The sequence below is a fragment of the Monodelphis domestica genome, chromosome 1 (assembly GCF_027887165.1).
Source record: "Monodelphis domestica isolate mMonDom1 chromosome 1, mMonDom1.pri, whole genome shotgun sequence".
Classification (NCBI taxonomy): Eukaryota; Metazoa; Chordata; class Mammalia; order Didelphimorphia; family Didelphidae; genus Monodelphis; species Monodelphis domestica.
Window position 1 is genome coordinate 349,328,554 of NC_077227.1, and position 27,847 is coordinate 349,356,400.

At 42.4% G+C, this 27,847-nt stretch overlaps 1 protein-coding gene across 3 annotated transcripts in view; it reads left to right on the forward strand.

Annotated features, from left to right (window-relative positions):
- The window catches only part of PPARGC1B (PPARG coactivator 1 beta), a 178,801-nt gene extending 150,965 nt beyond the window's left edge, over positions 1 to 27,836 (forward strand). For 2 of the 3 annotated variants that reach the window (XM_016422776.2, XM_056811455.1), the window contains exons 7-12: positions 321 to 385; positions 1,412 to 2,174; positions 9,682 to 9,757; positions 13,255 to 13,379; positions 18,407 to 18,561; positions 19,446 to 27,836. In XM_016422776.2, the coding sequence (XP_016278262.1) occupies positions 321 to 385; positions 1,412 to 2,174; positions 9,682 to 9,757; positions 13,255 to 13,379; positions 18,407 to 18,561; positions 19,446 to 19,549 (1,288 nt within the window). In that variant the 3' untranslated portion in view covers positions 19,550 to 27,836. The remainder of the gene's footprint in view (positions 1 to 320; positions 386 to 1,411; positions 2,175 to 9,681; positions 9,758 to 13,254; positions 13,380 to 18,406; positions 18,562 to 19,445) is intronic. The other variant, XM_016422779.2, reaches the window with a different exon arrangement.
- The last annotated feature ends 11 nt before the right edge of the window (positions 27,837 to 27,847 follow it).

The window sequence follows — 27,847 nt, forward strand, 5'->3', positions numbered from 1 at the left end:
AGTTTAGAAGCTGGTTTTTGGAGACTCAGGGGAGAAATGATGAAGCCATGAGATCCAGTTTCACAATCTCAGCAGATTCTGCCAGGACCTGAGAAAGGGTCTTCTTCTTCTTTGTCTTTCTTCTACCCTCCTGGCTCAATCTATCTATCTGAATATTGTCTTGCTGCTTTCTATCCTGTAAATCCTGAGAATCAGGGGCTACTCTGGCAAACTAAACCCCAGGTCTTACTGCAATTCACCCTAGAGTTTTTATGCATCTTTTTCTCTGTGTGATGGTGTATCATCCCAGCAACTCTGAGCACTCTTTTCTTTCCCATCAGTGACCCTTCGCTGGGGAAACGGAACTTTGACCAGGTGCTGACAGTGGAGCTCTGTGGGACAGCAGGTGAGGAGGCCCTTCTTTGTTCCTAGACATTAATGGTGTCACTTTTGGTAGAATTTTAACTACTGCACTTCTTGGATGGATTGTGGATGTCCCACTTGGGGTTGGGTAAATGGGGTCAAGGGGGGTTAGAAGCAAAACCTAATGAGAATTTTGCTTCCTCTAGTCCTGGACTTTCCTGGGGTAGTTTTTAGGAACCATGGGCTCAGGCAAACATGGTATTCCATTGTGAACCTCATCCAGATGATTACGAGTTCACTGTCTAAGTCCTAACCCTGTCCCCATACTCTCTCTGTTGTCTGAATGAACTGGGATGTTTGACCTGGAAACAGAGAAGACTCAGAAGGGACATAGTAGTTCTCTTCAAGTATTTGAAGAGTGACTGTGTAGAAAAGGGATCAGACTTCTCTGATTTGAACTTAGAGAGCAGAATTTAGAAGTATTGAATGAAAGTTAGAAGTTGATGTAGACTTGATGAGAGGAAGAATTTCCCCACACATAAGCTATGCTATTGGTGATGGTGAGTGCTGCTTCAGGAGATAGTTATATCTCCAAGTGGAGGCCGGATGCTTATATGTCAACAGTGTTGTGGGAGAGATTTCGAGGTCAGACCATTTGGGTTTTAAGTTCCCTTCCAGCCCCAGGAATATAGGCATGAGCTTGACAGACTCAGTCCTTCTCCAGCAGATAGATGCCTGTGTTTTGCATGTTAATTGAGAGAAAGAGTATCCCTTAAACCAATGGAATGTCAGAAGTTTCCTGAAGAGCTCTTGGAACTTACTATCAAGTTTCTGGGGTCTGGGCTTGATGAGTCTTGAATTGGGTCTGCTAGGTAAACATTGCTTTGGTAGAAAAAAAAATGAAGGTTGATTACAGTTGACTAATGTTAAGAATCTTAGCCAAGTGAGCCATGAGGTTGAATAGAACCCTTTGGTCTCTTGAGAGACAAGTAACCATGGTCTTAATTAGAAGTTCCTGGTGAAAGCATCAAACTCACATTGTCTGTTTTTTCTTGGTGCTGGGGAGAAGGTCTTACACCACCAACCACACCACCCTACAAACCTATTGAGGAAGACCCCTTCAAGCCAGATGTGAACCATAGGCCAAACAAAGAGACAGCACCATCCACCCCATCCCTTGAAGGTCCCCGGCCTGTGGCAATTGCCAGAGGGCCCCATAAGTCCCGAAAGAAGTATCCTGAGAGGAGTGAACTCTTGGCCCACCTGAGCCGAGCCACAGTTCAGCCATCCCAGGTAGGCCAGAAGCGACCTTTTTCCCGATCCTTTGGAGACCACGACTATTGCCAAGTCCTCAAGCCAGAAGGATCCTTCCAGAGGAAGGTACTGAGGTCATGGGAGCCCTCAGCCCACGCAGAGGACAGATCCCAGCCCAGACTTTCCAGGGCTGATGTACAAGTACCGAGCAAGGAAAGTGCAAGCTGCAAACCTCCCAATAAGGACAGCAAGCCCCTAAGAGACCATGAGATCCGAGCCAGCTTAACGAAGCACTTTGGGTTATTGGATGGCACCTTGGAGGAGGAAGATTTTGCCTTGTGCAAGAGCCCAGAATATGACACTGTTTTTGAGGACAGCAGCAGTGACAGTGGTTTCCTCTTGGAGGAAGAGGAGGAGGATGAGGATGAGGACCTCTGTGTCCATTCTCTTCCATGTCAGCACTGCCTCCACCCAAGACCTTTCAGCAAAGCCAGTTGGCATCATGGCTCTCGGAGCCGATCAAGCTCGGGCTCTTCATGTCACAGGTCCAGATCCCCAGCAAACCGGAGGACTTTCAGGTAGGTTTGGGAACAAACTAGGGGCCACAATATTACCACAATATGAGTTCACAATAGTGAACTCACTAGGGATCACCACGAAAACTGGGACACATATTTCTTATAGATGGCTCTTGGTCCAGAGATGAATGATGTCTGGTAACTGAACATTGTATTGTCACCACCCCTACCCCAAACCTCACCCTAATTAGTATTTAGCCTAGATTAGGGCTATTCTACTACAAGTGATAGCTTGGACAACATTTCTCTGGTGGCTGCCTCAATTCAGTTGGTCAAAGAGTTGATCAAATTATGGAAAATTGATATTGAATTCTAATAATTTTTAAACCTTTACCTTCCATCTTAGATTCAATACTATATATTGATTCCAAGGCAGAAGAGTGGAAAGGGCTTGGCAATGAGGGTTAAGTGACTTGTCCAGAGTCCTCACTGCCAGAAAGTGTCTGAGACCAGATTTGACCTTAGGAAGATGAGCTTTCCTGACCCTGAGCCACCTAGCTGCCTATGCTGGGTACCACGAGGGAAATCAGGATAGCCCAGACCTATCTGCTTGCTTTTAAGTCTTTTTTGGGGAGCAATGGTTTATGGATTGATAGATCAGTGATTTCTTTAGAACAGGGAACTTGCAGATGAACCACACATAATAAAGGTGTGCCCAAAGGGTAGTACAGAGTACATCCTTGTCTGGCTATCTGTGTTGGGGTAGGAGGGTAGCTTTAGTGAGTGGCTCCCTTTTCCTGAGCCTTCCCCAGTGGCCATTGAAGCAGTACGGTAGCCCCAGTTATAACCTCAACTCTAAAGTGAGCAGTGAGAGTAGGCCTTTTCTTTTTCTGGAAACAAACAAACAAAAAGATATCTTGTCCACTAGGGAGCCCAAACCCCTAAACCCTGAGCCCCATGGTCCTTTTCAAAGAGGGTTCTGGAAAGCCTACTTTTCTACCCCTAGCCAGATTCAATTTACTATGATCACCCTGCTCTCTGGGTGGATGTGGAATGGGGAATGCACTTGGGGGCCCAGTTCAATGATGGAATAATGAGCTGGGGAACATTCTGCCCATCTTGCTGAGTAAAGTCTGCACTAATTTAAGGTGGAGAAAACCCATCCCTTTTAGGAAGTTAACCTGTAACCTTCTTGCTAAGAATTCTATTGGATAATTCGGGATAAGAATTACAGTGCATTTATGTTAGAGTAAGGAAATGATTATATTAAGTGAGAAATAGATGAATCTTGCGATTACTCTAATTCAGTTGGAAGTCAGGCCCCTCTGCTCTAGATTCCCATGTATCTTCTGTTTCATACTTTTTTCCTTTCCCTCTCTATTCCTTTTATGGTACATTCCGATTCCCAGAAAAGGCAGTCATTGATCTTTAAAATGGTCAGGAGGAAACAAGAGAATAGTTTTCATAGATTCTTTGCCAGGAGCATTATCAGAACTTATGTCCTTGGACCTGACCTGGTTCTTATCAGAGGATCATGGACTTATAGCTAGGAGGGTGTTTGGAGGCACTGTAAGCCCAGCCCTGCCATTTTACAAATGAAAAATTGAGCCACAGAGAGGTTAAATGGCTTGTCCAGCTATTAAGTATCTGAGGTGAGATTTGAACCCAGGAATTATTGATTCCCAAGTCCAGTATCCTCTCTACCAGACTATGATTCTTCTCTTGCTTAGGCCTACCTTGCCTGCTAGTTTCACTCCTGGACCATTGCAATATTGCATGCCTAGATAGAAACAGCAATTTAGCCATGGAAGCATGGGGTGAAGAACCAACTTCTAGGCACATTGTGTTTCTTGTGCAAAATAGGACAATACATTTTAGAGTGGGAAGGCAACTGTGAGATCAACTAATCCAACATCCCCCGCTTTACCAATAAGAAACTGAGATCCAACAAAATGTTTTGATATGATCCAAAGCCTCACATGAAATAAGTAGCATAGCTAGAACCAAACCTAAGACCTTAAAAGTCCTTCTTTTTCCACTAAAAGCAACCAATAAGCAATTATTAAGCACCTCCTATGTGCTAAGCATATAGCTAAAAAAATAAAACCATCCTTTGCTTCAAGTAACTTATCTCTTGAGCAACAGACTCCAGAGTTGGCCGTTCAAAGACATCAGAAAGTCTTTGCATTTTAGTTCATGGATGTTATTTGCAGAAAATCCCTGCCCCCCCCCCCCCCCCCACTTGAGGTCTCCCCCAGAGCCTATTTACTCAGATTTTATGCACAGTTCACACATATCTGTAAATAAGATGTATTTTATGTATGTATATGTCAGTTCCTCTTTAAACACACACACATGTTAAAGGTAAAATTTAGGGTCGAGTCTGAATATATATTTTTAGTGGTCACTAGGTATTTAAATTCTAAATCCCAATGAAATACTCAAGTCAGAATGGAATTTTATGGTGTTTTATTTACAGAAGAAGGAAGAAATTAAGAATGAGGGAGAGAGAAAAGGGAAGATCTGCTTCAGCCTGGCCTGAGCCAGGGGGAGTTCAGAGGTCTCAGCCAAGGAGTCCTTCCTAGAAGATTAAATCTAGCTCGGCTTCCAGCCACAAGGCCTCCTCCAAAATGAGGGACCTCCTTGGAGGCTGGTGCCTTCATAAAGGTCAAGGGAAAGGGGAGTCAGACTTATCACTCACCACGTGGTCATTTCAGCGAAACAGTCTGAAGTCTCACACTCCACCAAGTCCAGTTCCACCACCAAAAGCCTCTCACACCAGAAGTGACGCAAAATATAAAGGCAGTTCTTTACATCACTTCCTGTGTCTCACATGTAACAAGGGTGGCTTAAACTTGGCTTTGGACAGCCCAGGGGGTCAGTCAGTTGCTTCTGATTTGTCACTGCTAGCACACACGGGTCATAGACCTTCCTCCCCCACACTTAATCCTTAAGTGGGGGTGTATACATTCCAGGTTACTAGAATTCTAAAGACTAAGCAGGGTGGAGTAAATCTAAAATTCACACACACACACCTCCTTACCTTCTGTCTTAGAATCAATGCAAGTATCAGTTCTAAGGCAGAAGGGTGGTGAGTGCTAGGCAATGGGAGTTAAGTGACTTGCCTGGGGTCACACAGCCAGGAAGTGCCTGAGATTAAACTTCAACCCAGGACCTCCTGTCTCCAGCCCTCTTCTCTCTCTACTGAGTCATCTATCTCCCCCTCATTTCCTTTTTTTAATGCCTCAGTTTTTTCCTCTGTAAACTGTGAACCTTAAACTGAATCTGAGTTCTTTTCCAACTCTGCCATTCCATGTTCTATGGTTTTTCTCAGTTTGGTTGTTTTTCAGTCATATCTGACTAATTGTTACCCCATTTGAGTTTTCTTGGAAAAATATACTGGAATAATTAATTGTTTCCTTTTCGATCATTTTGTTATAATTAAAATAGTGGAAGACTTAAATTGTAGTAGATAAAAGAGTGGTTGTTAAAAATGTGACCACAGAAAATATGGTTTCAAGACTGTCTTGTTTTTAAATCAATTATAAGGTGGTCACCAGGGAAGAATTCCCAATTATTAAATATACCCAAGTCAACTGGGTTTTATAGAGATTTTAATTCATACAAATGTGGAATTAAAGAAAAGGAGAGAAAGAGAGAAAAGGGGAATAATGAGAAAAGGATAGGCTGGCCGAGGGCAGCCCTGGCCAACCCAGGCCTAAGCCCTAAGAGAAAGATCAGTCAGTCCTTAATCACTCACCACAAGATCTGTCCAAGCAAGGATTCTAGTGACACTAGGCCAGCTTCATCTCAGCTGACTCCACCAGCTCAATCCTGGATCTGAATCTGAATGTGAATGTCCTTTAGATCCCTTTCTGAGCTCCTTTTAAAGGGAAATTTCTCCTATGTCACCTCCCCTAAGTTCTTACATCTACCAATCATAGTAGATGTTTTTCAAAGGACAGACCATTCTTAATTCACACCTGAGTAGACTAAACTTTTGAGTAATTCACACCTGAGTAAGTGTGTGCCTCTTTGTGTCACCTCTTTGCCTTTTGCAAGTTCACAAGTTGCCTGACCTTTATAGGTACTTAGCACCCTTTTGTATTAGTTCTAAAAATAGGCACAGCTTAAGAATTTTTGCCTTATTATAAGTATGGGTTTATGTACTTTTCATTGTTCAGCAAAGAGTTTACAACTTTATCTTCCCCTAAAGTATGCTTAAGTAGGGGTGGAGTAGAGTTCCCACATTCCTGGTCAAGTACCTTCACTGCCCAAATGGGGAATGGTCTTAACCAAACCTTATGAAGTAGGGTCTGAGAATTTTTAAGGTTCACAATCCAACCTTATGAAGTAGAGTCTGGGAATTTTTAAGGTTCACAATTTTATGAAGAGAAGAGAAAAATGAGGCAAATATAGTTAAGAGACTTGCCCAGGGTCACACAGCTAGTAAATATCTGAGTTCAGACTTGAACTCAGGAAGAGAATTCTTCCTAAGACTCCAGCACTGTACCACCTATCTGCCTTTATTTTTCTCGTGCTGATGAAATTAGGAAAACATTCTTCAGCTTTTGATTTCTTTGGAAGCCAGTTCCCTTCCAAGAATGAGAAACACCATATAGTCCAAGAATCTGCTGTTCTTGAAGAAAGAAGAGGAAGACTACAAAGTCACATGCCCTTGATAGTAGCCAGTTTTCTCACATGGTGTCTGGTGGGTCCCTACCTCCTGAGGAAGCTCCCTGCGATCTCTTTAGCAGACTAATTTATAGGCTGTAACTTCCTTCCTTTCCTTGTTTAGGCCAAAAAGTCAACCAGTATTTATTTATTAAGCACCTACTATGTGCCAATCACTGTTAAATTCTGGGGATGTAGGGGAAAGCAAAAAGCAGTCCCTGCCCTCATAGTCCAAAAGAGGTAACAACATGCAAACTATGTACAAACAAGATCTATACAGAATAAATTGGAAATAATCTCAAAGGGAAGGCACTAAGGTTAAGGAGGCCTGAAAAAGACTTCTTATAGAAGGTGGGATTTTAGCTAGGGCTTAAAGGAAGCTAGGAGATGGAGATGATGTGGGAGAGAATTCCAGTCATGGTGGACAGCCAATGAAATGAGTAGGAAGGTGATGGGAGTGTGGGAAGAATAGCAAGGAGATCAGTGATACTTCATCAGAGAGTACTCAGAAGGAGGGAATGTATACGAAGACTGGTAGTAGGAAGGGGCCAAACAGGATTTTATATTTGGTCTTGATGACAATAGGGAGCCACTGAGCTTTCCAGAAAGATCAGTTGGACAACTGAATGGGAAGTAGACCACAGTGAAGAAAAGGCATGAGTTCCTAGGTGACAAAATGACATTAATCAAGTTCTTCCTGGAATATTTGCTATTTCTGGGTCCCCGTGGCCCCTGTAACTCACTTAGAGTGTCCACTCTTTGTGTCTTTGTGTACAGGCAGACACTCACATATAGTAAGACCTCAGTTACCCAGCATGCTTATTGAAAAGTTCTTCCACATTGGTGATTTTTTTCCTAAAACATCACAGATTTTCTTTCCTTGCAATACAGAGTCCAAATAGGATTTAGCCTTTTCTTGATGAGGACTAAAGGATATCATGTTGTCACATGATTGTCCTTAGCTATGAAATAGGGACAATAGATGAGTGTGTGTGTTTGTGAGAGAGAGAGAGAGAAAGAGAGAGAGAGAGAGAGAGAGAGAGAGTATAGATACTTGTCCTAGATGGCTAAAAGGCGGCCCTCCTCCTATTCAAATTCCTCTAGAGTGTTTTTTTATTTGCTTGTTTTGTTCTTTCTCCTTCCTCACAATCTGGCTCTTATTTACTGTGGGCCCGTAAACCAGATAGTCCAAGTATGTGTGAATTATGTATAAAATCAGAGTAAATAGGCTCTGGGGGAGGATTTCCTACAAACAACATGCATGAGCTAAAGCACAAGGACTTTCTGATGTCTCTGAATAGCCAACACTGGGGTCTGTTGCTCAACAGAATTTTCAATTCATTGAAAGTAAGGGATCGATTATTCTTTTAGCTCTATCTCCTGTGCCTAACCCAATGCTCAGCACATAGGAGGTTTTTAGTAATTGCTTGTTGATTGACATAGTGGGGAAAAGAAGGAATTGGGGGTCCTAGGTTTGGGTTCTGGCTAGGATGCTTAATACCTGTATGGCTTTGAGTCATGTCAAACCATCTCTTTGGACCTCGGTTTCCCATCAACAAAGTGAGGGAGGTTGGATTAGTTGGTCTCAAAGGTGCCTTCCCTCTCAAAATTGTATTGTCTCATTTTGTCTGTTTTCTCTCTGTCTCATGGCTGGATTTGAATAGTTCAAGTGATAGATAAATGACTTCCATTATCTGAAGGTTTTACTGCACTTTGGGGTAGGGAGGTTGTTAAAGTAGGAGGGATGTCCACAGCCACCCACGTAGATAATTAAAGCTGCATCTTTCAGACTCTGAGTGCCCCGAAGCCACACACCATCTCAGTGGTACCAAGAACAATGTGGGTACTTTCATTTTGTTGAACATTCTTAAAAATTGGGCAGTTTGCTTCCTGTAAGCCGTGCTGGCTTCCTACTGACAGGAATCTCTTCACCTGATTCTCACCCCCCAGACATAAGTAAACGAACAACACATTTGGAACCACTTAAACAACAGTTTCTCCACTTCGGGTTTCTGTAGGAATGAACTTTGTGGAGGCAGCAAATGCCTTCTTAGTCAAAGACGACTTGGAAGGACAAAGCTGGACAGACATAGCAGCAGGCTATGGTATCTGTCAGGGCAAAGATAGCTTTATTCTTGGGCTAATGGCTTCGAATTTAGCCCAATGGGAGCTAGGAGGCACCCAGTAAGAATTCCCATGCATTGGGTAACTTGAATCAAAATGCTTACCATCTCAGGGAGCGGGGGAGGGAAAAGAGGAGGGAGAGAGTGATTTGAATCTCGTAATTTTGGAAAACATGTTACAAATTGTTATTCATGTAGTTGGGAAAGAACAAAATATATTTTATAATGTTTGTAATTCCCATGTGGTACTTTATAATTGATAATTATGTAAATTTTTATAAACTTACAATTTACAAAATATTTTGCTCATAGCACTGCTGTGAGCTAAGTAGTGCCATTTTATGGATGAGGAAACAGATTCAAGGAGGGAGAGTTGGCTTGTCAAAGGCCACATGACTATTTAGTGTTAGAACCAGGATTTGAACCCAGGGCTCTTGTCTCCAAACCTGTCCTCTCTCCATTATAACACACTGCCCCTTCGTAAGAATTTCATGGCAGCTAGGGAGTTCCTTGACTAAGAGTGGGTTGATCAAGGAATTTTCTTGAGGAGAAAGTCCCCAGGTTCTTGCCAGTCTCGTCACTCAAGAGAATGGAGTGAGGAAGAATTCAGAGACATTTTTGTATAGGTGAAGAAGGACACTAGTCCCATGTACCAAATCCAGGTTCAAAAGAACCTTGCTGGCAGAAGGAAATTGGGTTTTTTTGACTGCCAACAAAACCTCCTTTGATTTACCCAGACCAAGAGCCTATGTTTTCTTGTTTACAAACAGATGTGGAAACAAAGAACATTGTGGAGAAGGAAGCCCAAGTGTCCGGCACATTGAGAAGAAAAGAGAAAAGGCCATTGTAAGTGCCCTAAGAGCTGGGATGGTATGATCAGTGAAGGAATGAGAAGTGACCTGGGGTCCTCCAAGAGGACAGAACTTCCTTAGATAGAAACTCTTTGAGAGATCAGGGGATCTCTCTTAGCTCTCCTACACTTCAGCTAACCCAACACCAACTTTATTCAATGGTATTTCTTCCCATGAAGAAATAGCCAACATCCAAAAGGCAGGAGCTTGCAAAGTTCCAGGCTCCCTGCCAGCCAGTGGTGCCAGGGATGGGATACTCCTGGCATAGGGTCTTACAAAGGCCAGAAGAGTAGGCTGATCTAGTAGACTATCTTTTTGTGAGGACTATTCCTCTCTGGACAGATATGCTCAGGACCAGGGAAGCACTTCTGTATAGCTTTGAACGAAGAGAATCTACTTCCCATTCTCCTAGGCTCTAAGTTCATAGTAGAATGGAAGAACAAAAGAGAGAGAAGGAATATTCATATAGTAAAGTGACACAATAGGGGAGGGATATGGTCAGAGGTTACTATATTGCCAGTTAAGCTTTCCTTTTCAAGTCCTCAAAGTCCTAGTAGCCTGAAGAAGGAAGCAAATGGCTCCAGCAGCTGGCTTCAAGATCTCCCAGATGAAGCTTCCAGATCCACTGAGATATTAATTGTGAAATTGGATATACAACCTTCCTCAGCATCCTCCCCATCAAATATGTTGGGAATTACCAACACAGACACAGAAATACCTATACCACAGATATTTGTATTACTGTATTTTGGACCTCCATGTTACATTGTCAAGATGTGCCTTTGTAGGAATAAACACTTGTTCTCCTACAAGGTTTTTGGACTCCCCACCCTACCCCCATCCTACTGGAAAGCCTTTTGTCTTATACAATCCATCCCATTCATTCTTCCATTTGAACTCTCTATATATAAAGAACATTCTGAGTGTGAGAATTCCTTCTTTCCAATTCTTGGGCCTCCTGGCTAAGACCCTATGCTTCTTTTATTTTTTTAAACCCTTGCCTTCCAACTTAGAGTCAATACTGTGTATTGGTTCCAAGGAAGAAGAGTGGTAAGGGCTGGGCAATGGGGGTTAAGTGACTTGTCTGGGGTCACACATTTAAGTAGTCTGAAGTCAGATTTAAACCCAGGACCTCCCCTCTCTGGACTTGACTCCCAATATACTGAGCCACCTTACTTGCCCCCAGATCCTATACTTCTCAAGACTCAATCTATCCATTAGCAAACATGTACCCATCTTTGAGCTTGGAGCTACCAGGGAAACAAAGATGAATAAAGATGATTCCTCTTTCACATATCACAGTCTGGACTCACATACAGAATAAACTAATAATACCAGTCATGTGATAAAAGTGAAATGAGGAGTAGAGACAAGAGCTACAAGAAATGAGAGGAGGAGGCGGTCCCTGAGTGGTAGACAGTCAGACAAGCCTCAGTGGAAGAAGTAGGACTTGAGATGAACTTTCATGAATAGATAGAGCTTAAATCAGAAGCACATTCTCTATTGAGGAGATAGACTGTGAAATGCTGGGAGGACAAAGAACATCTTTGGAAGATAAAAGTAGCTGGAATAAAAGCCATGAGAGGAGAGTAGCATGGAGAAAGTCTGGAAAGGGAGACTGGATTCAGCTGAAAAAAGCACATCCAATGTAAACATCCTGGAAATTTTTTCCAGGTGTATCCCAGAGTTTTCTGGCTCCTGGATATATAGAAAACAGATCTTCCTTTGTACACTAAGAACTGATAAACCTTATGAGAGTGTATGTACATAGAGACAGACAAATGGATACTTAGGCATTTATACCCAGAGGATTTCTGAACCAGAACAAACATAAGAGGTCATCTTGTCCAACCCACATCTCTACAGCATCTCTGACAGGTAGTCTTCCAGCATTTTCTTGGACACCCTGAGTGACAGACAATTCACTACCTCCTGAGATAGTCCATTCCATTGTTGAGCAGCTTTGCTTGGAAGTGCCCCATTAAACCGAGTCCTCCTACCTTATAATTTTCCACCCATTTGATACTAGTTTTGCCTCATGGGCTTAAGCAGAACAAATCTCATTCTTCTTCCATATGGCAGGCTACCAGTACTTGAAGATGGCTAATGAAGTCATCTCTGCTCTAGGTCAGACTAAATATTCCCAGGTCCTAGAAATATATATATGGATAATGAGAAGGTTGAATTAGATGGTCTCAGTGCTCCCTTCCAAGACAATTTACTTCTATTCTCTAAACAACAGAGTGAATGGAGGGATATGACTTGGCTAGGTGGCTGCAGGTTCCCCTTGGGAAAAAGGGGCATGAGAAGACATGAAAGAGAAAGAGACAAATGAAAATATGCATCATAAAAAGACTGTAAAGGGAAAAGAAAAAATAAAATTGAACAACTGATTCTGAATTGAATCAAAACACTAGATATAATTTGGAAGATTGTTACATTATTATATGACAGAGGCAGGAAATGGAAGAAAATTTAGTTTTATAATAAATCTGATTCACATGTTACTAATTCTCTCTTTAATTTATAATTTAATTCTATAGGTCGTACAAGATCATCAACTGTTTTGACCCATGTATGAAAATGAAAAAGCAATAAATTGCTTATCTAAGTGAAGTATTTCTAAGTTATCCCCATTTTGCATGTTCCAACTTTTCAAAGGGTTTTAGTGATATGTAAAGTTCTCTTAAAACTTTTTTCTTTTCTAAAAAGAAGTTGTGCTTTTTTTGTTTCTTTGAAGATAAGTTCAAATTAATTTGTGGAGGTAATATTGGTCAAGGGGAAGCTAAAAGAAAGGAGGGCCTTTTTTTAGAGTCTTACTCCTGCTCATTTCTCTCAACCTTCCCCCCATAACTTTCCACATACTTTGCACATATCTTATAGTTACCTTGTTATTTATGTATTGACTTCCCCATTGGAATGTAAGTTGAATGAGCAGGAACAGATTCTACCTTTCATTGTATTCTTAGAGATTAGCCCAGTGCCTGGCATAAAGGAAGCACTTCAAAAGTGTTTGTTAGTTTATTGACCATAAGTTTTATCAGGAGTGGGAATTTTTTTTTTTAGACCAAGAGAAGGTCTGGCTTTCAGGACGGAGTCTGATTTCTCACCCCAAGAACCTAACTAGAGTTTGTGCACCTCATTCAATCCATCAATCCCTTACACATTTATTAAGTGCCTACTCTGGAATTTAAACTCTGGAGATACAAATAATACAAATACAAATAAAATCTGGAAATACCAGTAAAAACAAAGAAATCAATACCTGCCATTAAGGAGCATACTTTTTACTAAGGAGATCCATTTTATTTTGAGAGCTAACAAAACTCTTGGCATCACCTCTACCTGAATCATAGAATTTCAGGTGGGAAAGAGGTAAATGAGGATTCTTTGCCATTTTGATTCCTGAGAATCCATGAAAGTCAAATCTCCACCTTCTTCATCCCAGGATATAAGAGCCACTGAAGCATGTTTGTTCTTTTTTTTTTTGAGCAGGGAGAAGGCCGGGTGGTATACATTAGGAACCTCTCCAGTACTATGAGCTCCAGTGAGCTGAAGAAACGTTTTGAAGTGTTTGGTGAGATTGTGGAGTGTCAAGTACTGAAAAGGAACAAGAGGTGAGTCTATTGGGTTTCTGCTTCTTGGAAGAGGCAGAGAAGCTTTTGACAGCCTAAATGAGGGAGATGACACACACTCACGTAGACAGGCCCCATCTCAAGACTTGAGCAGATCCTGGAAATGGATAGTTATGTACTAGCTTATGATGGGATAGAGACTTTCAAGACCCAGTCTTGACTTTTGGAGATATCCTTTATTTCATAGTCATCTTACCTGGGTAGCAAGGTAAGTTTCCAGAGAATCATTGTCATCTCAGTGCTAAATGATACTACTTAGAATATCTCAAGGAAACTAATCCCTACAAGAATCAAAATCTGCACTTTTTAACCTTTTTCCCACTACTTAGTTCTGATTAACAGTTCAAGAAAATTCATATTCCACACGACTCTGTCTTCAGGTATCTGAAATGTTTTTTTTATGGCATTATCAATCTTCATTTCTCTAATCTAAACAACCCCAGTTTTTTTGGTTGATCCTTATGTTAAGGATGCCCCTTTCATATATACATGGTTTGGCTGATGGAAAGATATATAGAAAAAGTAGAGGTGTGAGAGAAACCCTGTTGGGGGTAAGAGTTGAGAGGAAAAAACCCTATAGAGAAGGGATAAGATGTCTTACTTCCCAACATCTAAATTGCGTATGACTGACCTGAGGACTTTAAAGGTAATGTGTCATCTTGTTCCCTTGAATTGCTTTGGGGACTATGGGACAAATATATATTGCCTAAATATAGTGTAGATGGCAATAATGTGAATTTTTGTTTATCGTCATGAGATAGAGGTGGATAATGGAAGAGATAATGCTTTGGACAATAAAAGAACTGAACTGGCCTCAGGAGACCTTTGAGTGAGTATGGGAAGAGACCTCAGAGTTTGCACTGTTGCCTGCTGTTTGGAAGAGAAAGATCAGAAGAGATGAACTGAGATGAGCTGGGAGCACTTAGAAGATCTCTGAATTGAGAACTAACTTCAGAAGAAACTTGTGATTGGCTTAAGAAAGAGACGTCAAAACTGGAGGAAGAGGGATTTGCACTACTATCTCTTGCTTGGAAGAGCAGACCTGTGGGTTTTTGCCTTTGCCTTTCCTGGTACTGCCATCTCCTGCCCAAAAAGTCAAAGCCATAGAAGGCAGCTGGGTGGCTCAGTGGAAGAGAATTATGCCTAGAGATGGGGAGGGAGGGGTGACCTAGGTTCAAATCTGGACACAGATAATTCCTATTGTGTGACCCTGGACAAGTCGCTTAACCCCCATTGCCTAGCCCTTCCCATTCTGCTGCCCTGGAACCAACACATAATATTGGTTCCAAGATGGAAGGTAAGGGTTTTTCAAAAAGAAGTCAGAGCCAAGCTAAGGGAGGCAACCTAGAGAAATTAGGAAGATCTCAGCTTTAAGGTTTTCTGCTTTTGCTGAAAGAGCCTAATAATAGTTTAACAGCCCTGAAAAGGAACAACTCAATTGGAACAGCCAGCAGAGAGGCAGCCCTACTCAGCAGGTTGATAGAGGTGCCCAGGAGAGGCTTCAAAGAGCAGCCATTGAGGAAGCAGTCTTGTCAACCAGTGAACTGCTTTTAAGGCCCACAGACCAGAGTCGTGAGTTATCCTGAGCACATATGGTCTGTGTACAAGAGATGCCTCTTTTCTATGATTCTATAAGGTTGTCAACCCCCACCCCCAATCTCGACATGGTACATCAGTAGAAGTGTTCTAAATTTATGGATGGAATGTTGGTTGTTCAGCCATTTTTCAGTCATGTCCGATTCTTTATGACCGCATTTGGGGTTTTCTTGGCAAAGATATTAGAATGGTTTGCCAATTCTTTTTTCAGCTCATTTTACAGTTGAGGAACTAAAGTAAACAGTGATCCTTATTATGTGATCATTATTCTTACTCCATCTCCTGTTTAGTAAATATTTCTGATTAAGAGTTAAGGGAATGCCCTTTGATTGGGGAATGGCTGAACAAATTGTAGTCTCTATTGGTGATAGAATACAATTGTGCTAAAAGGAATAACGAACTGGAGGAATTCCAAGTTAACTGGAACGACCTCCAGGAACTGATGCAGAGTGAAAGGAGCAGAACCAGGAGAACATTATACACAGAGACAGACACTATGGCACAACTGAATGTAATGGATTTCTCTACTAGCATCAATGCAATGATCCAGGACAATTCTGAGGGATTTATGAGAAAGATCGCTATCCTCATCCAGAGACAGAACTGTGGGAGTAAAAACACAGAAGAGAAACAACTGCTTGCTCACATGGTTTGATGGGGTTATGATTGGGGATGTTAAATGATCACTATTGCAAATATTAATAATATGGAAAGAGGTCTAGATCAATGATACATTTAAAATCCAGTGGAATTGCTTTGTTGGCTATGGGAGTGGGGTGGGAGGAGGGGAGGGAAAGAACATGAATCATGTAACCATGGAAAAATACTCTAAATTAATTAATTAAATAAATAAACTTAATTAAAAAAAGAAGAACAAAAAACCTTAAACTCCTATAAAGACAGAGCTTCAGTTTTAGTTATCAGCCTCCCAAACACAGAAAGAAGTAAAAAGCTGACTCATCATTCACCCTCTTCAATTTGCTGATGCCAACATTCCTCCTCTAGTGGATGTAGCTTATCTTCAAGAAGATATCCTTTACCTAATATATAAATTGCCTATTTCTAGGTCATTATAAAGTTTAACATGTGCTAAATCCTGGAGAAATTAGCTATGTAAACTTGAAGAGTAGAATTTCCTAACTACCACTCAGAATCTAGGAAGATCATGAAACTTCTAGAGTTTCCTGGACCTCCAAGCATATGGTTATTCATAACTATGACCGGATAAATAATTGACTGAAACCTCTGGCTATATATGATGTGATGAAAGTCTTATTTTCTCTCAGGCTCTATCTTTGCTTTTTGTAGTCAATTGACTAACTTTTATCTGAGATGGTGGATGAGTTGGCATGTAGAAAGTTCAAATGTTTTGTGCTCTTCTAAAAAGACTTTTCTTCCCCAATGGTCTAAACTTCAGAATTGAATGCCATCAGTACATCAAAAACAGGTGAATTAGTGGTTTGAGAGCTAGGCTTAAAGATGGGGGGGGTGGGGGTGGAGGGAGGGGAATGGACCTAGGTTCAAATTTGGTCTCAGACACTTCCTAGTTGTGTGACTCTGGACAAGTCACTTAACTCCCTTTACCTAGTCCTTAATATGCTCTTCTGAATTAAAACCAAATACTATGTACTGTGTAGACAGAAGGTAAGAGTTTAAAAAAAAAAAAGTTAATAGAGGGGTTGGGATACAGCTAGATGGCTCAGTGGTTTAAGAGCCAACCTTAGAGATGGGAGGTCCTGGGTTTAAATTTGACCTCAGATATTTCCTATCTATGTGACCCTGGACAAATCACTTAACCTCCATTGCCTATCTCTTACCACTCTTCTGCCTTGGAACCAATACATAGCATTGATTCTAAGATGGTAGGTAACAATTTAAAAAAAATGGTAATGGAGGAGCAGCTGAGTAGTACAGTGGATAGAACTCCAGATTTGCCATTCTTCTGTCTTAGAATTGATACTAAGAAGGTATGGATTTTTTTTTTAAAAAAGAGTTAATGGAGTTGAGCAGGCTGATTTTTTTCATTGGAAGGCACAGCAATAGGGGCCCTGGAGTTAAAGCAACAATAGTAGAAGTATATTCTTCCTCCCTCTATTGTCCCTAAAATCCCATGTGACTCATAGCAATGTGACTACACCACTCTGGGAACTCCCAATCCGACAGCATGACAATTCAGTTGTGTTTCATGTCCTTTATATTATACTGATATGATATATGTCCTAATTGCTCTTCTCTGACTATAGCTTTAGTACAAAATTCATGTTGACCCGAGTCCTGGCAGTAAAGAGACTTGAGTTCTATAGATGGAAAGAACCATGTCAGTGGAAAGTGTTGTTATTTCCATCGTGATGACTAGAAGGGAAGAAGACCAGGTTTTCATTTACACAGTGTTCTGGATCCCTGATACCTAGGGAACTTTCTTAAAATAAAACTATATAATAACTAATGCTGCTACTTTATTGCCTGAAAAGAAATCAGATCCTTCCTCTGATAACCCTCAGGACACCAGGGTGGAAAGCCTAGCACTTCTGGTAGGAATGCTTGCCAAAACCTTTTCAGCGTTGCTCATCTACCTTTGGGGTCCATCTTTCATCCCACTTTCACCTGCAGCCCCAAGAAGCTGTAGCATGAGCAGCAGCAGCCACACCCTGGTGAAAACTATCTTGGCAGACAAGCTAACCAGGTTGACAAGCCTGAAACCCACTGGTGAATCAGGAGGCTATCTACCCCAAGTCTGTGAAGATTTCTTCTCCAGCAGAATAAATGGATAAGAACAGTTTGTTCCAGTGGCCGTGAAGGAGGCTGAAGCAGGCACTATGAAGAACTTAGAGCTTAGTCAGACTTTGAAGAGGTCATCCACTGCATCCTGAACCATCACCAATCATTCCAACTTTTTTCTTGTCAAGGGACTTTGATGACTCTGGAAGGGAGAGTGAGATGGATGACTTTGTGCAGCTCTGCCTCATTTAAATCTGTGTAAAATTCAAACTCTCACCCTGTAATATTATTGGTCCTTTTTGAAGTGAAGGATGAACAACAATAGGACACTTATCTTGGTTCCACTAAAAGTTTATTGCAGTGGAGACCTGATCTTGGAACTAAGAGATATTTGAGTTTGAATCTCATCTGAGACCATTGGTTGTATATATGCCTAGCGTTAAGTCACATAACCTTGAATGAAGTTATTTTCTTATCTAAAAATGGGAATAATACTTGGAGTACTTGTCTCCTGGGGTTGTTGTGAGTATCAGATGAAAGCATATGTATAAGTTGCTTTTCATACCTTAAAGCACCATATGAATGTCAGTTATTCATTCGATTATGCCTATTTTTATGGGTTACCTAAAGACCAGCATTGACCATTGACTTTTCCTAATGGGTAACCTACATCTCTCCATTGCTCTGTTCTCCAGGGGTGAGAAAGATGGTTTTATTACCTATCGGTGTTCAGAGCATGCAGCCTTGTCCCTGAGGAATGGTGCAGCCCTGAGGAAGTGCAACGAACCCTTCTTCCAGTTGAGCTATGGGGGCCTTGGGCAATTCTTCTGGACCAGATGCACTAACTTTGGTAAGGCTGCAGTCAGTCCACAAACTTAGAAGGCAAGGCTTAGCCAATTTCCCCTTTTGCCCTACCCTATTCTCATTCCCTGGGCTGTGTTCAGAGGGAAAAATTATGTTTGAAGAAACTTCTATTACTTTAGGGCTTCTATCTCCAAATGGATACTGATTTCACTGCCCCTTCAAAAGGTCTTTGTACCTCTCCTGATCCTTTTAGTAGCTGAGGACACAAGGGTAAAAAGATCAGAATTATCAGCCTCTAAAATGGATGCTATACTCAGATCCTAAGAATAGCTCATGTTTCCCATGTTTACTTGCCACTAGGGGCAAGATTCCATTTACAGGACTCATGACCTCCTCTGCCACCCAACATGGTACCCCTTGAAATATTAACTGCTTCTCCAAAGGTTTGGGACCATTTAAACATACCTACATAGGAACTGCCAAGAGTTCTTATACATCTAGGGATAGCCACTTTAGGGTAGTGAAAAGGGCACTGTCTTAAAAGTAATAAGAACTAGATTCTAATCCTGGCTTTGTCACTTATTACAAATTCTGATCAAATTCTTTCATTTCTTTGGTCCTCAGTTTTCCCATTTATAAAATGAGTGTTACAGCAGGTTATCTCAAAGCTTCCTTCTAGCTCCAACTTTCTTTGAGGCAAAGAAGGACTTTTAGAGTTATTAAGGGAACACTGTTTGGGGACCCTCCCTAACCATAGAGGCTGACCTCAGAAAAGATGATCCCAGCCTTCCCCCTCATCCTACCCTTTAGAACCCCCCATCAGTTTGTGGCTAACCACAGTTAGCCATGGGCTGATCCAAGGTGGCATGTGGCATGCCACATGGCCTCGGTCCAGTTGCTCACTCCTCCTCTTGTCCCTGCCCTCCTCAGATTCCAATATAGAAGAGGCCTCCCCGGCTTCGGTGAAAAACAAGTATGAAGCCATGGATTTTGACAGCTTGCTGAAGGAGGCCCAGAGAAGCCTACATCGATAACAGCCTTAACCCTAGAGGAATACCTCAATACCTCAGTCAAGGCCCTTCCAATATGTTTACGTTTTCAAAGAAATTAAGTATATGAAAAAAGAGAAAGAGAGAGAGAGAGTGAGAGAGAGAGAGAGAAACTGAGACTGCTGTCCCTATAAATCAATGTTTACATTGAACAAAGCTGCTTCTGTTTGTGAGTTTCCATGGTGTTGATGTTCCACTGCCACACTTTAGTATCCTCGCTTCAGATTGGTTGTTTTGGGTGCGTCTGTAAGCATTCTGCCACCCAGCCCCACCTCCCCCTGACTCCCAACCCCCCCAGTTCCCATTGTGGAGTTACAGCTGTGTTCCCATCACATTTTCTGTCTGTAGTGTGTGATGATAAAATTGTTACTTGTGAATAGAATCAGGACTATAAACTAATTTTTAATTGCAGAAAAAAAGTATATACTTAAAATACCATATTTATGGCTCAGATGTACTGTACTTCGAACTAATTCATTGTGCCGCTTCCTGGATCTCTAACTATGCACTGTAATGAGGTGCTCGCCACTGTGCTGATGGACTCCCGGCTGGCCCCGGGAGGGAGGGAAGAAAAGAAGGAAGGAGGGAAATCAGGGAGGGGTTGAGACCCCATTGGACTTCATCTCCTCCCTGGAGCAGGAGGCTGGATGGACATTTGTGTGAAGCCTCCATCTGTCACCAGCCCATCTTCCAAACCTTATCCTTACCCATCCCAGTCCTCTCCATCTCTCTGCCCAACATCATCCCAGCCCACGACTTTGCACTGGCTACTTTGGGTGGTAGACCAACTGATAGCCTCCAGAGCAATGGCCAAAGGTCCAGAGTGAGACTGTGTCCCTGATGGAAGTGGAAGAGTTCAGAGCAAGCCTTCATGTTGTGCAGTTTCAATCACAATTGGACTGGTTAGCTGTCATATATTTGTTGTTATTCAGTCGTGTCTGACTCTTCGTGATCCCGTGGACCATAGCACGCCAATACAGTCCATGGGGTTTTCTTGTCAATATGATACATACCTGTGGCCTGAAAGTCCACTCTGATTCTCATTCACCCTCCTATTTGCCTACCAGACAGGGAACTATGCCAAACTCCCCATCACTACAAACCCAGTAGATCCAGACCATTTTAGAGCACTTATAAATTTTAAGCTGCCACAAATAATGATACTTACTGAAACTGCCCTTTTGCAACGAGAGCAACGGTGTGATGTCTTAGAGATGAGAGCAAGCCTCAAAGCCAGGAAGACTCAAGTCCACTTCTGACATACGCTAGCCACAGGAGCCTGCACAAGTCCCTCTCTCAGCTGTAGGCAAATCTCTAAAGCTGCAAGTTTCAGAGAAAGTGATGACCTTCATTGGCAGAGGGAGCCTCTTCACTAGGAGGTCCTTCTGCCAGTAAAATTACAGATCCAGTCCTTACCCCTAGCCTATCTACCTGCAGTCTAGTTACTGGGCTTTGTGAAGAGCTGATGCTAATCTCAGTGGTCTTCAAATGGCACCAGGCTACAGCCATCCCAACCACAAGATGTGGACATTTGTTCACGGATGCCAGAAAGAACCTTTTGGGAATTGGTAGCTAATTTTCTTAATATTGTCAAAAGACTCAGATCGTGGAGCTTTGATAAAGAGCATGTTTTGTGATTATCTGAGAAGATCCTAGACACAAAAAAAGTCAAGTGAGAAGGGAATCTTGGTGGAAGCTCCCCCTAGTTGAGACAAAGCTTCTCCGCTCCTTGTACCCAGTCCCCAAGAATCATTAGTCCTTATAAAATTTAGTCCATGGGCCCTAGCTACTAGGTCCTGGGCTGTTGTCTAGATTCCACGTAAATCTCAGAAACTCTAGTACAGTGGCACGGTCTCCGTAGAAGCCCTTTCTTCTCAGCTCTCTTTCATCTCCCTTCCATGAGGCAGGCCATAAGTTGAGGGTTTTACCAGGCTAGAAAACACAGCATCAGCTCAGCACTGCCCATATCCACTACCTCTCCTACTGGGCCAGTAGCCAGCCTGGGGAAGGAGGGTTCCCCCAAAATAGAACCAATCATGTCCAAACCCAGTTATCACAATTCTGGGGTGATTGTGGCTCTCATGGCAGGTTTTACCCAAGTTTTACAAAGGAAACTGTTGCTAGCTAATGCTCAGTTCTTACCGCTGGCGTGTCCTAGATAAGTTTGCCCTGACCAATGTCATTTCATGATTACATGCTTAATATGTTAATGAAACTCTGCTCTGACACTGATTATTGTGATATAATAATTTAAAACATCGTTCCCTTGGCACCCACTGCCTCTTGGAACAGCATTTCACCTAATGCCAGAGAAATGGTTCAAAAAACCAGTCAGCTAAACATGTGGAAGAGGATTCCTGAACTTTGTTGTAATATGATCTAGAAAAAATAGAGCAAGCATCATTTCTGATCTGAGGTGTGGTAACTGAGATCCTTATGGATGAAGTTACAATATTAACTCCTCCATAGAGGAGGCAGAAAGCCCATCCAAATCACCTTCACAATCCCTCTTTATTCTAACTTGTGCCAAGAAGCACTCTCTGAGATTAAGCTACATGAATGCTAAAGACTGGAACAGGTGACATTCAACCATGGGCTGATCCTTGAGTTAGTCACTCACTTTTCTATTGGAACTACAGGCATTCACTCTAGGGACCGCCTTCTGCCGCCACTGCCTGAAATGTTAGGCAACTGAGAAGGAGGTCATCTGTTCCAATGGAAAGACCTTACTTTAGTCTACTAGCCAGCCTCAGCTTTCCCCATCTATTAAATGACAAGATTGAACTAGATGATTCCCTCTGGCCCCCTCAGGACCAATATTCTCTGTTCTCTTTTCTAATATCCCTTCTAGCTTTCACATTCTCTAATCTAATCATTTAAGACCTTCCCTTATAGCTTACAGCTGTAATTCCTGTAAACACATCCATATTCCTGGGAAGAGTTGTTCTGACCTCTGTGTGAAGGAAATTGCTGAGAGCAGGTTTGTGGGGAGACAAAAGTGAGTAGTGAAGGGGAAGCCTGACCTCCAGATCTTCTTTTTAGTAATTAAGTTACTTGTTTCTCCATGGTCAAGGATTAGTTCTCAAGTCATCTCTGCCTGCCAAAGTATAATCCTCTGGACTCCCCACTCATCATTGTGACTCCATCATGTCACCAGATACCCTGAGTTTATGTGCTTCCCACAAAAGACCAGAGCCTGGTACCCAGTTATTCCTCATGTTATGGTCAACCCTTCCCAACCCTTTCCCCCCAGACCTCCAGCTGAAACCCAGAGTGAGTGAGCCTCTTGTCGCCTCTGGCCGCCACCTCATTGTAGCTTTGCCTTTTTCCTGTCCTCGTATTTCCTCCCTCCCCATGATGATGTTTACATGTGATTGCCATGACATCGCTTTCTGTGGACTGTGTCTGATAGCCTCCCTCCCCCCCTCCCCATCTAGGAATGGGCAGTGCTATCCGTCTCTGTGCTGTGCTGATGTTTAAAAAAAAAAACAAAAAAAAACACAAAACCGTTAAGTGGAATTCTTCCATCTCCTTCCTCAGCACAAGGCTGAATCAAAGCTCACACCTGGGCTCTGGTTGCAGAAGGAAAATGCATCAAAAATGGAAAGAATATGAATGGATTGAGTGCAGCCAAGGGTCCATCCAGGGTATCTGCATCTGCTTTAGAATCTCAGAGTGGTGGAATGCAGCTGGAGTTAGGGGGTAACCCAGGCTTAGGAAAGCAACGGTGCCATCAATTGTGCAAGAGGAAAGAGAAGGTCCCATGATTCAAAGACTCAATCCATACTCAAGTCCTAATTTAGGAAGAGATGCAATAAGTGGTCTTTTTAATGCCTAGAGCCTATAAAATAGTTTTGAGAGACTTCTCCAAGACTTATGCAATATGCACACTGGTGCCCATGGGGAGGGTGGGCCATTGGAGGCCCAGAGGTCTGAAGGTCAGCAGCTAGGGTCCTGCTGGATGTCCAGAACTACCTGTCTGGGGTTGGTGAAGGACAGAGTATTTAGTTGCTGCCAGTACTATACTTGAAGCTTGTCCTGGAGACTTTAAAAGAAATTATAATGCTAAAGTGAAACAGCCATCCCCATGTACTTTGTTAATAGCGATGGGTGCTAGAGCAAGGGGTCCTCTGAGGTTTGCTCTCCTTAAGCTGGAGAAGCTTTCCTGAGCTCAGAGAGCCAAAGCCTTCAAGGGAAGGAGTTGCATGTAGAGGGGAAGGAAGACTTCCTCATTTTCTTGGCCAAAGGAGTGGGACTCCTCTCTGCGCTAGATTGACCAAGGGGAAAAAAAGTCCATAGCATTGTGCAATATGTTGGATCTGGTCCCGCTAAACGTATCCTTTTGCATTTCAAAGGAGAAATGGACTCAAGTGTTCCTTGCTGAATCTGGAACAATATTGTAAAGAAAATAATAAATCCAGCTTCTAGAGCACTTTACAATTTATGAAGTATGTTTCTCATGGTGAGCCTATAAAGTACAGAGTGCAAGTATTATCTCCCATTTTGCCGAAGAGAAAAGTGAGGCTCCACGAGGTTAAGTGATTTGTCCAAGGTTATTTATTGGCAGAGCTAAGATGCAAACCTAGGTTTCCTAGTGACTCTAAGTTCATGTTTCCTCCCCCAACACCACTGCACTATAGAGCTAAAGGGAAAGCAATAGGAGCTTGAGCTCATTGCTCTTGTAGTACTTGTCTTCCCAGTTTTTGGAGCCCAATTACTTCATGCTTTTGGAAGTAGACCTGGGTGACTTTCTGGCAAGCCAGAAGGTCACTTTAATAAAAGCATTAAACCAAGGAAGGTCCTATTTGTCTCTCTGACAATACCAGGGGTTAAGTTGGAGAGAGGAGAGATGCTCCCAAGTGGTGGTGAGTGCCAGTGAAGGAAAGAAGAAGCCAGACTGGAAACCACCTCATTTGGGGGTTATACAGAGGAAAATCACACCTGTTTGAGCACTTTGTCAGCTCTCTTTGTAAGAATACCCAATAATAGAATCTAGAAATGAAAGTATGCCTAGCAACTTTGGAAGAGAGTGAAGGACTTTGGAAAGCACTTACTGTAAAGCCAGTCTCTCAGTGAGAGAACACCCTTTGGGGAAACGAATGATTTCACTCTAGCTGAGCGAACCGAAACAAGTGACTTCCCCTCTGTGGACCTCAGTTTAAGTCCCCTGTAAAATGGTTGTAGCCAGGGGGGTGGTAGGAATTGGACCAGACAATCCCCAAGATTCTATCCTGCTCTGATAATATTCTCCACTCCCTTCTGGAGCTGCTCGTAGTAGACCAAGCCATAGTGAAGGCAAGAGAGGCTTCTACCTGCTTTCCTTAATCTCGTTTTTAGCTTTTAGGCCATTTCTAATCCTCGGAATGAATACTCCCAGTGAGTCAGTCAGCCGAGAGGCAGGGAACCAGCTATTTTTACTCCTGTATGGAGGAGGCCTCCTCAGAGCTTAAGCCATAGCCTCTTAAAGGATGATGTGAGAGGACAACATTCAGAGATGCCTACCTGCAGTGAATGCATTCATGGGAAGGTTATATCCAGAGAGCTTCTGTTCTCTCCTCACACAGCCTGCACCTTGGGAAACTTTCCCCATTAGGAGTTTGCTTGTTGTTTAAAATTTGCATCGTTGAACAAGATTTTTCAGACATTGCTTTTAGATGGTTAGAAAATATCTAGAAAAGCTATAGGTGGAACATGATGATTCATCAGTTATTCTGCATGTGTTGGTAGCTGTTTTTGTAAAGACGCAACGTTTGTCTGCCTCTTGGAATTGGTTAACATCGTCAGAGCTAGACATGGGCTTCCTTCCAATTCCCTGTTACGTGTGGACCGTTACCTTATCTGCAGAACATACAAGGTAGAGTTGGAAGGGACCCTCGAGATCTAGTTCAACCCCTTCATTTTGCAGACGTAGAAAGAGAGATAGAAAGAGATGAAGTGACTTGTCCCAGGACATAGTAAGTAGCAATCAGAACTTCAGCCCCAGCCCTGCGGACCACAGAGTGGGTCCTCTTTTTGTCATATTAGATTTTCCCCTCCAGGGACAGACAACAGAGCCCTGTGGATGGATTGCTCCTGGCCTTGGCATCAGGAAAACCAGGGTTCCAGTCCTGTCTCTCACATGCTAGCCAGATCCTGTAATCATGGGCAGGTGCCTCAATATACCAGTGGCCCCAAGAAGCTCATGAAGGCTCAGAGTTTCCGATGAATGGCCAACCTACATCAGCCAGGAGGTCCTGGCACTGATGAAATTAGAGGCCCACTCCAAAACCAAAATGAAATAAAACAAAAACCCGTAGGTCCCAGCTTTTAAAATCCTTTGCCCTCTTGACTTTTAAATACAGAAAGACCTCAATTTTCAATTATCCACTCACCTGAGGGGGCCTAGAAACCACTCATATTTCACTTTTCCTGGAGTCATGATCAGCTCATGGGCATTTTCCATAGGGCCTGCCTCTTGGAATTTGTTAACATTTTTGCCTTACTAAAGTGCCTGGCACATAGTAGGCGCTTAATAAATGTTTATTGATTGATTATTGATCGATAAGGCCAAAAGAGGATAAATGCAGGGTATGTAAAGTATACAGGGGGCGGGAGGGTGGAAATCCCATTTCTCCCTTCTGCTTTCCATCCAGCTGAGGACGGCAGAGCCCATTAGAACACTAGTTATCAAGGGACGTAGAAATCATTCCCTTTGTAGATTTTCCATGGATTTCACTATCTTTTCAAATGCACTAATCACCACTGTGGACATGGGGGACCAAACCTGAACCTCCGTAGAGAGTCCATGGTATATGAAGCAGCTTTCCCCCAAAGTGCAATACCAGCAAGTCTAAATCCTGGTATCCTTAGGGTGACCACTCTGCACAGCTCACCTGTCCCCCCAAAGAGGGAAAGAAACTAGGGATGGAGGGGGAGCCTAAGGCTTCTCCAAACCTAAGCAGGGCCAGGCCTGTTCTTTCCCATGTCCTGGAGAGCTCATGAGCATGTAATAGGTGCTGGATGAATATTTGGCTACAGTGAAGAAGGCGGTGAAGGGGTTTTTTTGTATTTAACTAGCTTTTCTGATGCTTTCAGGTTAGGAATAAAAAGTCATAAAATAGCCTCTCAAGAAGGCTTTGGGAATCCCAGAGGTGTCTTGATGTGGGCATTTGGTAGAAAAGGAGATGGTCCACTTGGTTTTCTGGGCAGCTTATCTTAGGGGAGAAGGGTCCTTCCTATAGTGCCCCAGGTGAGGGCAGTCTTCCTAGATCCTTGGGGAATTCTGCTCACCATCCGTCCCCATCCCTCCCAACCAGCCTTGCATCCTAAGGTTAGCTTTGAAATCTTCGCCGGGGCCTCCTAGGCCGTCCCAGGAACTCTGACTCTGATGGAATGATGCTCTCTGTCTATAGGTGAGCTTTAATCCCTGGCTCTAGGGGTCAGGTGGCAGCCTAGCCCAGCCCAACCTCGACAACCCTCAGCAATATTGAGCCAAGGGAAGCCTTCCTCTTTCCATCATGGGCTAGAACCTGGGGATGGTTCCCTGAGCTGAGATCTGCATCCCTCCCAAAGGGCACAGTTAGGGGCATTATTGATCAGGAAGCTAGGCAAAGATAAATGCAGCAAAGAGTGCCCATGCATGGGTGTGTGTGTTTGTGTGAATGAGAGAGAGAAATTCAGTTGATGCATTTCTTGAGAAAGGTGCAAGAATTTCACCTACAGAGGGACACATCTGCTTTGTTATTTATAATAGAAAGCTCAATTTTAATTTTGTAAAAGACACCGCTAATGATTGAGAATCAAGTTTTTAGTTTTGCTATTTTTTTTAATTGGTAGAGGTTTTTATATATTTTCCCGCTTATGTTGGGATGTGTCCTTATTTATATAATATACTTTAACCTTCAAAGGCAAGGGGTCCCTATGCCTTTTATTATTATTGTTGTTGTTGTTGTTATTGTTATTGTTGTTGTTATTTTATTTCTAGTGTGATTTACTTGTCTACCTTCTAAATGAAAAAACGTTTCCTTGTATTTTTACATTGTCAGATTCTATAGTTTCATAGATAATTTAACCAAATTGCTCTGTGTATTATTATCCCGTGAGTATAAAGTTCTATTTTAACTTCTGTAAATATTTCAGAACGGGCTTCTTTTTTTCAAACTCCAGCTATGGAGCTAATTGTTTACATCACAAAGACTGTAGATTCTCTATGCTCATGTACTGTAAATAGTGACGTGATCGCCGATAAATAAACTATAACAAATACACTACTGTGTTTAAAAACAATACAAAACACATGGACCT